General features: G+C 48.3%; 1 protein-coding gene across 1 annotated transcript in view; it reads right to left on the bottom strand.

Annotated features, from left to right (window-relative positions):
- SLC1A1 (solute carrier family 1 (neuronal/epithelial high affinity glutamate transporter, system Xag), member 1) overlaps window positions 1–9,307 on the bottom strand; it is a 91,523-nt gene extending 82,216 nt beyond the window's left edge. Inside the window, exon 1 of the mRNA XM_006863747.1 lies at window positions 9,217–9,307. Coding sequence (XP_006863809.1) covers window positions 9,217–9,307 — 91 coding nt within the window. The remainder of the gene's footprint in view (window positions 1–9,216) is intronic.
- Window positions 9,308–10,604: the final 1,297 nt, after the last annotated feature.

Raw genomic sequence — 10,604 nt, 5'->3', positions numbered from 1 at the left:
ACTGGTGGGTTTGAACCACCAAACTTTCGGTTAGTAGACCAATGCTTAATCCACTGTACCAGGAAGTTTAAAACAAAGTTTGAAGGAAGAAGATATTTACACGTTTAATATATTTGTAAACTTATCAACCATCAACACTCATGGAAGCAGCAGTAAAAAAATTAAACGATGTATTGCATTAGGCAAATCTGCTGCACAAAACCTTTTTAAAGTGTTGAATAACAAAGAAGTCAGCTTGAGGACTAAGGTGCACCTGACCCAAGCCATGGTATTTTCAATAACCTCCTATGCATGTGAAAGCTGGAAAGTGAATAAGAAAGACCGTAGAAGAAGTGATGCTTTTGAGTTATGGTGTTGGAGGAGAATATTGAAAATACCATGGGCTGCCAAAAGAACCAACAGATCTGTGTTGGAAGAAGTGCAGCCAGAGTGCTCCTTGGAGGCCAGGATAGCCAGACTTCATCTCTCATATTTCAGACATATCGTCAAGATGGACCAGTTGCTGGAGAAAAATATCACGTTTGGTAAGGTGGAGTGTCAGAGATAAAGAGGAAGACCCCCAGCAAGATGGATTGGCAAAGTGGCAGCATCAATGGGCTCAAGCGTGGCAACCATAGTGAGGTTGGCCCAGGACCGGGCAGTGTTTGTTCTGTTGTGCATAAGGTCGCTATGAGTCATACCAACTTGATGGCACCCAACAACAATTATGTAGATAGAGGGGGATGAAGCAGGCAGAATATAATCTGTGAAGGAAATGAAGTTTGAGCTAAGCTTTGGGTTCACTGATTCACTTAACAAAGAGGGGCAGCATCATTCCAGCTCTCTGGTGATTCCACCAGTGTATGGAGTGTGCCCGGCAGGGTGACAGGTAAGGTCACTGCAGAAAGGAGCAATGCAAATTCCTCCTTCAGTGGGTGTGAATGTATTCTAGCTCAATGAGACTTTTGTTGTTGTCGCTAAGTGCTGTCAGTTCTGGCCCATACTGATGCTGTATAGGGTCTCTGAGGAGCAGCTGGTGAGCTCGACCCTCCGACCTTGCAGTTCAGATGACTTTGCAGTAGCATTAACCCACAGCGCCACACCAGGACTCCTCAATGAGATGAACTCTAATTATATTAGAATATATTCTAACTCGACGTTGTTGTTGCTACTAAGTGCCATTAAATCACTACTGACTCACAGCAACCCTATATAGGATTTCCAAGGAGTGTCTGGTGGGTTTGAACCAGCAACCTTGTGGCTAGTTATCCTACAGCTCCATACCAGGAACATAATCAATACCACATAGATGCTGCTTTGGTACAGCAATGGGAAGCTTGTGTTAAGAGAGAGAGCTTTGGAGCCAGACTGACAGGGTTCGAATCCCAGGTGTGGCCTTGATCAGTGACCTTGGGCATGTTTCTCCACTTCCTGCACCTCCAACTCTAGAAAATGGGCTTGATGGAAAGATTATTTTTGTTGTTCTTGTTAGGTGCCATCAAGTCGGTACCGACCCATAGCAACTTATGCACAGCAGAACGAAACACTGCCCGATCCTCGGCCAACCACACTTGAGCCCATTAATGCTGCCACGGTGCGAATCCATCTTGCTGGGGGGTCTTCCTGTTTTTCTCTGACTCTCCACCTTACCAAACATGATATCCTTCTCCAGCAACTGGTCCCTCCTGACAATATGTCTGAAGTATGTTGATGAAGTTTGGCCATCTTGGCCTGTGTTGTTAGGTGTCATAGAGTCGGTACCAACCCATAGCGACCTTATGCACAGCAGAACGAAACACTGCCTGATCCTGGGCCAAACTCACTACTGTTGCCACACTTGAGTCCATCGATGCTGCCACTTGGCCAATCCATGATGGAAAGATTAAGTGGGTACAAACCTAGAAAGCTCTTGGAACAGTACATGGAACATCGTAAGTGATCACAAATCTTAAGTCTTACCAAACACGGCACAGGAAGGGAGAGCAGCTGCTTGTTTGGGAGAGATGGGGTGTTGGGCTGAGTCAATAAGCCTGAGACAGGCAGGTTAGACACCCCTTAGAGGTGCAGGATACCAGGGTAAAGAGATGTCCTTCTCAGACCAAGGGCAGTAGAGAGCCACACTGGTTCTAAACTTTGGCACGATGTGAGCCCTTTGAGAGTAGCCTCAATTCTGAATAATCTACGAAGCCCTCAACTCTTCCCCTTCAGTCTCAGGAGTGTAAAGTGCCCTCCCTGCTCAGGGGCAAGCTATGCCCCCATTCCTGTCCCAGCCCCTCCACCCCATTCTGTCTTCTCTTCTCCCAGGCTTTACCCTACTAACTTAGCATTCTCTCTCACTTCTACATTTACAAAAACATTTTTGGTTTAGTTTCTTATTGTGATTTGGGTGGACGTTTACAGAGCACATTGGTTTTCCATTCAACAATCCATTCACATTGATCACAATGCCCACAATGTCACTTCCTCCCTGTGTTGACAGTTTCCATTTCTCCTTTCCTGTTCCTTTCTGCCTTCTGAGCCTTATCCCCGGGCAAATGCTGCCCTTTTTATCGCCCATTTGCAACTTTTAGTGATTGCTTCCCTTCAGGATCAATCAGACCCAAATTTATCCTATTTAAAACACAAACACAAACTCTCTTGACCTTACATTTGTTGTTGTGATGTGCCGTGGAATCGGTTCCAACTCATAGCGACCCTGTACAGGGTTTCCGAGGCTGTTTACAGGAGTAAACATTTAGCGACTACTTTTCTCCTATTTCTTCCACAACTAAGCTCTCTGCCACTGAGTTGATTCTGACCCACAGCGATGCTATAGAACCGAATAGATGTGCTCCATAGCTCTGGTAGCGTAGTGGTTACAAATCGGGCTGCGAACCGCAATGTCAGCAGTTCGAAACTACCAGCTGTTTCGTGGGAGAAAGATGAGGCTTTCTGCTCCCGTAAAGATTTACAGCCTTGGAAACCTTGGTTCAGGGTCGCTATGGGTCGGAACCGACTCGCTGGCACTTAACAACAACAACAACATAGGGTTCCCAAGGCTGTAAAACCCTTGATGGACACCAACTGCTACGTCTTTTTCCCAATGGAGTGGCTGGTGGGTTCGTATCACCAACTTTTGGGTTAGTAGTCCAATGCTTAACTCACTGTGCAACTAAGCACCTCTCAAAAAAGAGTCCAGAGGCTATGCCCCTGCGTCGTTTAACTCAGACGGACTTGTTAGTGGTTTTGGCTTTTGCTGGTTTTATTTGCTGGCTGGGGACCTGCCAGAGTGAATGAGCTTCAACTGTCACAAAATATAGACTGCACATTGCTGTGTGCAAAGCACAGATGCACCTAGAGACAGACAGAACAAGAGGGCCTACCCCATAACAGCTCAAATCAGCACTGCCCCATATCCAGTGTGCACCCTGAGCATGCTAGGAAGGCTGAGGCTGGACAAGGTTATCACTAGGCAGGTGAAGGATGTCAGGTAAAGGAATCTGGACCTATGCATGCTGGCTACCTTACTGCTCCAAATGAGTAAGCTTGCCAGCTTAGTTGCAGAAATATCTATGTCTTTTCCTAGAATAATCGCTAAGCTTGAGAGCCCAGATTCTTCAAAAGGCTGAAATAAAGCATGCCCTCTCAGGAGAGAACAAGTGTTAGGTTGCAAATAGGCTGAGGGGACCTCACAGCGCCCCCATGTGGGCCAGAGTAGACCTGTGCTCCTAGGGTCTCCAGTGTCTTTGGTCTTTCAGGAGCTGAATATCAGACCTTTCCTTCTGAGGTAGACTCCTAACCTTTGGGTTAGCAACTCAACATTTAATTGTCTGCAGTTTCAAGAGCTGATTTTGGGGGAAGCAGATTGCCAGGTCTTTCTGCTGAGGCACTTCTGGGTGGACTTGAACCTCTAACCTTTTGGCCAGCAGCTGAGCATCCACCATTTTTGCTGTTGTTAGTTGCTATCGAAGTCAGCCCCCCAGTTCTGCCTGGTCCTGCACCATCCCCATGATTTATAGGACTTTCACTGGCTGAGTTTGGGATGTAGCTAGCCAGTCCTTTCTTCTTAATCTGTCTTAGTCTGAAAAGTGCTCAGCCTCATAGCACTGGGTAGAGTCTGAGAATGAGCTACAATGGCCGGGACATTCTATGTGACAATTACAAGGTGATGTTTTGAACCAGGATTCTCCAACACAATACTCTGACCCTCATCAGCTCTGCTTGGTCCGCCCTTGGACCCTCTGAATTGCTGCCTGTTGAAGGAGCTGAGAATCAGGCCATGGGGCAGAAATAGAACCATGGAGCCTTTTCATCTCCTCTTAATGGATAACATCTTGGAAGGTGATATTTGCCTGGGCCGAGCATGTCACCAAAGCACAGGAGTTACTCTGAACTCCCAACTATAGGTTGGACGCCAAGCAGGAGAGAAACTCTGTCAAGGGCTCTGACCTCACAAGAGAATATTAATCTCTCAGAATCAGATGCTTCAGATTTACCTAAAAATAAGACATATCAAGCACCTATTATATTGTGGCAAGGAGCTCTGGTAGCAAAGTGGTTACGAATTGGTGGTTACGAATTGGGCTGTGATCCGCAAGGCAGCAGTTCAAAACCACCAGCTGTTCCACGAGAGAAAGATGAGGCTTTCTACTCCCGTAAAATTTACAGCCTTGAAAACCCTATACAGGGTCGCTATGAGTAGGAACCGACTCCACGGCACATAACAACAACATTATATTGTGGCACTGCAGGGTAAGCACTAGACTGCAAAGTCGATTTGAACTGCGAGGCTGGTGATTCGACTCCCCCAGTCAAATCCCCAACTCCTTCAAAACCCTATTACAGGGTTGCTATGAGTTAGAAACGACTTGATGGCAGTTAACAACAACATTATATGCCAGACACACAACTGGGGGTTTTCCACATTATCTTCATTAACCCTAACAGCAAATGAGACAATGGCTACGATTCCCATTTTCCAGATGGGAAAACTGAAGATTCCATGGAACAAGAGATTTGTCTAAATGATAGAGCCCCAGCAGAGGCAGAATTCAAATTTTGTGCTTATTCTCTTATACTAGAGAAACAAAAATAAAACCTACAAAAATTGTAATAATAATAATAATAATAAAACAAACATAAAAATTGTTCCTAGTGGTAAAGACCTCTCATCTGAATATCCAAGATGTTACTTACAAAGTTCTGTAGGGTTTAGCAGAAAAATGAACAATTACTGTGCCTAACTATTCAATGTCTGAAGAAGAATTTAATGAATGCTTAGCTTATAGCATCTGGAAAACCCAATGCAGCACATTCTCCACTGACATATGTGGGGTCACCATGTGTCAGAACCAACTTTGCGGTTGCTTGAGTTTTGTCCATGTAAACAATGAACTCTCATACTTAATACACCAACTCGAAAACCAAAGTGGTTGCTATTGAGTTGATTCTGACTCACGGCGACCATGTATTCCAGAGCAGAACGGCTTCCCAGGGTTTTCTTGACTGAAATGAAATCAGTGACAACTAACAACAACAACCGCCTTTATGGAAACAGAATGCCAGACCTTTCTTCCGCAGCACTCCTGGGTGGGTCTAAGGTGTCAACCTTTAGGCTCCGGATTGAGTGCAAATCGTTTACAGATGACCTTTAGTTGCTTTCTTGTCACTTGGTAGGTCTTAAAGAATCAAAGGCTTCAAGCTGGCACATAAACCTTTGTGCCCCTCATTTCAGTAACAAAATATTTCAAAGAGTCAGGCCTGCTGAATTAGAGAGCAGGGAACAGACATTTTAATGGCTGAAATCAGACGATGCTATAGTGTCAGGGCAAGTAACACACACGTTTCAAGCCCAGATGCGGAGTGATCCAGGAGAGGGACTGTGTGTGACCTCTTTGAGGTGTTGCTGAGCTACAGCAGTTATAAAAATGAATTCTTCACAGAATGACCGAGGAAGACTTACAGGCTAGCTTAGGGTCACAGCTTTAATTCTGTTGCAACTTCACTTCTGGTTAATTCACTGATGTCCATGGGTGGTGAAAAGGTTCATGCTAACACAGGCTGTGGTAGTTCAAGTCCACCTAAAAGTTCCTCTGAAGAAGCACCTGGCTATCCGCTTCCAAAAAGCCAGACAACCTTACAGAGCACAGTTCTACTCTGACACATGGGGTTATTACGAGTTGGGATCGACTCAATGGCGACTGGAATAAAGGCTGAATAATTATTAATGAATTTGACTCCAGATGAATTGCTGGTTCACCAGCCAGCACAGACCACACACATGGAGGTTTCAGTCGCTCCTGGGCCCAGCGCTCTGAGGAAAAATGAGAAGAGGAGGTCTCAGGCACAAGTTAGGAGTGGTCTTAGTCTGAGATGCCCCCAAACCAGGGTCGGGTGGGGATTGACACGACCTGCCTGCTGTTTGAAGGTGCAAAAGGCCAAGAAGACTTCAGTGGGGCGCTCGCTATCCAGTACATTCATGGCTTCAAAACACGCGCTCTTCTTTCTGAAGACAAGGGTATTGTTCAAACAGGAAGAGTATCTACAGCAAGTTCCTGGGTCTCACCCGCCCCAGTACTAGGACAAAGTGCCCACCTGACACCAACGGGCAGACGACCCCTGCTGGAGGAGCTCTAGTGGCACAGTAATTAAGCACTTGGCTGTTATCTGAAAGGTTGACAATTCAAACCCATCTGCTGCCTCTATGGAGAAAGGTGTGGCAGTCTGCTCCCTAAAGACTGACAGCCTTGGGAACCTTCGGGGCGGTTCTACTTTGTCCTATAGGGTCACTGTCAGTGAGAATTAACTAGACAGCAGAGGGTTTTGGTTTTGGTTTAATGTCTGCTGACCCTGAAAATGTATTTATATAACATGTTGTTGTTATGTGCCGTGGAGTCGGTTCCGACACATAGCGACCCTGTACAGGGTGTCCGAGGCTGTAAATCTTTACAGGAGCAGAAAGCCTCATCTTTCTCCCTTGGAACAGCTGGGAGTTTCGAATTGCTGACCTTAAGGTTTGCAGCCAGATTCGTAACCACCACGCTACAAGAGCACCTTTATACAACATGAATGCACCTAAAGTTCGGAGAACCAAAATAAAAAACAAAAAACCCCAAACCTACTGCCACTAAGTCAATTCCAACTCACGAGGTTTCTGAGACTATAAATCTTTACAGAAGCACACAACTATGGAGCGACCGGTAGCTTTGAACCTTAGACCTTACAGTTAGCAGCCCAATGCCTAACCCATAGCACCACCAGAGAAACAACTGCTCAAACCAACCAGTACAGAGCACACTTGGGTGCATGCAGCACTTGGTTAACAAACGAATATCTGTGAAGGACCCTGAGGCAGAAAAGGGACAATTACTCTATTTCCATGGGGACCTGCGAATGTCCTTAGGAGATTTAACAAAGTGCTCAGGGAAAACCAGGCCATTTCTTCCCTTGCTGTTAAGCGCAGTGGAGTTGGTTCCTAACCCTATATATAGGGTGTCCAAGGCTTTTGAAGTGTTTTCGGTGTAGAAGCAGAAATGCCTCATTTTTCTCCCACAGACAAGCTTGTGGTTTGCAGTCCAGTGGAGTGGAGTCACACTATTTCTTCTGTTTGTTGTTGTTAAATGCACTTGAGTTGGTTCCAACTCATAGCAGCCCCGTACAGGGTTTTTGAGGAGCGGCTGGTGAGTTTGAACCGCCAACCTTGAAGTTCAACCGACCTTGCAGTCCAGTACTTATCCTATAGCACCATAACAAAATTCCTTTCCTGTATTGGCTGGGATGCTGAATACAAATCAAAACACTCCCTCATGGTGGTCTATTACTTCAGTGTAGTGGAGCGGGATGGATACACCACAAAACGTCCAGAGCTATTCTGCAATCTTTGGGGAAACCGAGTTAAGCAGTCAAGACTCTCTCCTTCCCTCCAGCAAAGAACTTCTTACTTCCAGGGGATTACTGATTTACTAGGGACCTGACTTTCCCTGGGAGAAGGTGCTGGAATACCATGTTTGACCCTGAGGATTCCATTAACTTTCAGAGGCTTTTTTTTTTTTTTTGTCTGTTTTTTTTTTTTGGCTGGGAGTGGGGGTTGAGGGGAAGATGCCTGGAGGGGAAAGGTGGCAACAGCAAATATTCTCTAAGATAAGGAGGAAGCAGCTGGAAAGAACACTGGGAGAAATTAAGAGGAGGACAGGCACGCCCCCCACCAGTCCTTCCAACACCAGCATGCATTTCCAAAGGGGAAGATGGAAACCTCAGCAAATCCAAGCTCAGAAAAGGTGCAGTAGCCCTCACCTGCTGAGTGACCCCACTGTGTGATCTCCAAGAGGAAGCCAGGATGGGTCCAACCAATTTCAGAAACAGAGACGAACCCTGGTAGTCAATTTAGAATCGAAGTAGGATTTAAAAAGGACATTGGAGCAGTGATTCCCACACGCTCCTCGTCGGGTGATCCCTCAGGAGTGAATCACCCGAAAATACACCCTAGTTTAAAAACAAAGCCAGGATGACTTACAATTTATTTTCATTAGAAAAGCAATGGGGAGAGCAAGAGGAGAAGGCGATGTCAAAGAGGAGACCTAGGTGGCAAGTGGGGGGATCTGACTTCTCTCGGTGCTGGCTGCTCACCATGCCTTCCACCGGCACTCACTGCTCACTCCTGAATTCAGACACGGATCCAGCAGGTTTTAGGTGCCCCTGGGCGCGCTCTGACGTGGGAAGGCACCCTTCCAGGGTGGGCGGCACTGCCGGGGGTGAGCCATGGCAGCATCCCTGGCCTGCCTCTCCTGGTTTGGGCACCCGGAACCCAAGCGGCCGCTGCTAGCTCAGCTGAGATCGCCCATCCACAATATCTTTGGGACCGCGGGACTCAAGAAAAACGCGCGGGGGGTGGGAGGTGAGGGTTATACGGATTTAAAAAAATTAAGCCGTGTCTGCTACCAGTCGGGAAGGGAAGCGACTGGCTTTCCTCCTCCTCCCCAGCCTCCTGTCTCTTTCTGGGTGAAGCAGCTCGCGGCTCCCCCAAACAGGAGTTCCCGGGGGAGCTCTGCTCTGCGCACGCGGACATCCGCGCGCTCTGGGAGAAGCCCCTACCTCGGGTCAAAGACACGGCCGAGGGGTAGCCAGGGATGCTTGTGCAGCGTGAGCCAGCGTCAGCGCCATGCCCACCCTGGTGCGCGCACACCCGGGACCCTGCCTGGCGCGCGCCCACCCTGGTGCCCACCCTGGTGCGCACGCGGCCTGGGCGCGGGGCGCGCTCACCTAACACCACCGCAACCACAGTGGCGAGCAGTAGCCAGTTGTTCCGGACGAAGCGCCGGCAGTCGCAGCCCTTTCTGACCGGCTTCCCCATGGCTGGCGTGGGGCTCGGAGTCGCGCTCGAAGCTCAGGCGGCGGGAACGGGTGCGCGCTGGCCGCCGCTGTCACTGTCTCGCCTGCAGCTCTCGAACCCGAGCCACCGGCTGCTGTGCGTGGGTCGCCGGCTCCTCCCCGCTGCCGCGCCGGGCCAACCAGCGCGCGGGGAGGAGCTGAGATAGGAGGCGGATCGCAGCCCGGAGGAGGCGTGGGGTGGGGGGGCGCTGCAGAGACTGGGGCAGCCTTCCGCAGGGGGCTCGCTCCCTTCCTCCCACGCCCCCACCAAAACTAGACTTTCGGATTAAAGGTTTCCTTCTCTCCCTAATCCTGGGGGCGGAGTCGCCACCTCCTTGGATTTTCATTTCATCCTGTACCACCCTCTTCCCCACAGCACCTATCTCCAGCGCTAGCTCCCGGTGTCCTTGGAGCTGGGGAGGCTTGGAGTCTGGGAAACTGAGTTCTACTCTGGAAGCCCACAAAGCCTGAAGCTTCAAGGAGGTAGGAGAGAGAGAGTGCTGGGCTCAGATCCCACCTTGGTGAACCTTCACCGGGGCCCCTAGCCCCAATTCCCCACCCCACAGGTATTATTAAGAAGGATGTCGTCCCCCCCACATACTCCCCTACAGGTATGATTTGTTGTTGTTGTTAAGTGCCGTCGAGTCGGTTCCGACCTATAGCGACCCTGAACAGGGTTTCCGAGACTGTAAATCTTTACGGGAGCAGATCGTCTCATCTTTCTCCCGCGGAACAGCTGGTAGTTTCGAACTGCTGACCTTGAGGTTCGCAGCCCGATTCGTAACCACTACGCTACCTTTTAAGCCTCCTTTTATGAGACGAAGGAGGAGACCCTTCAGCAGGCGTTTTTTGTGGTCCCAGAGCACGAAGTGTACCCGTGTATAGACAACTCTAATGGGGCCTCTTAGAATTTCATTCCTGCTCTCTGACACTTGCTCTGTGGCTACTATGAGATTCGGCAAAATAATGAGGACTGAGAACCGGACTAGGCTGTTCTGAAGAGGAGGTGGGCGGGCCTTCCCTAAGGCCAAATGCCTTGGCAAGGCAAATACTGGAGACTTGAAAGAATTAGGTTAGTGGTGCTAAAAAGATTTTCTCATTCACCTAATCTTTCCTTCGTTTCACAGTATCACAGGTACCTGCAGCCATAAATCGTCTGCCCCCCACCCCTTTTTTTAAATCTACAGGAGAATCTTCTCTCCCATTAAGCAGAAAAAATAACTCTTGGATTTACCACCCCACAGAATTAGAGCTCCATGAAATGATTAACTTTTGTCAAC

This window comes from Chrysochloris asiatica, unplaced genomic scaffold, assembly GCF_000296735.1.
Source record: "Chrysochloris asiatica unplaced genomic scaffold, ChrAsi1.0 scaffold00056, whole genome shotgun sequence".
NCBI lineage: Eukaryota > Metazoa > Chordata > Mammalia > Afrosoricida > Chrysochloridae > Chrysochloris > Chrysochloris asiatica.
The sequence above is the reverse complement of the archived record's forward strand: the minus strand, read 5'-3'. Positions and strand labels throughout refer to the sequence as shown.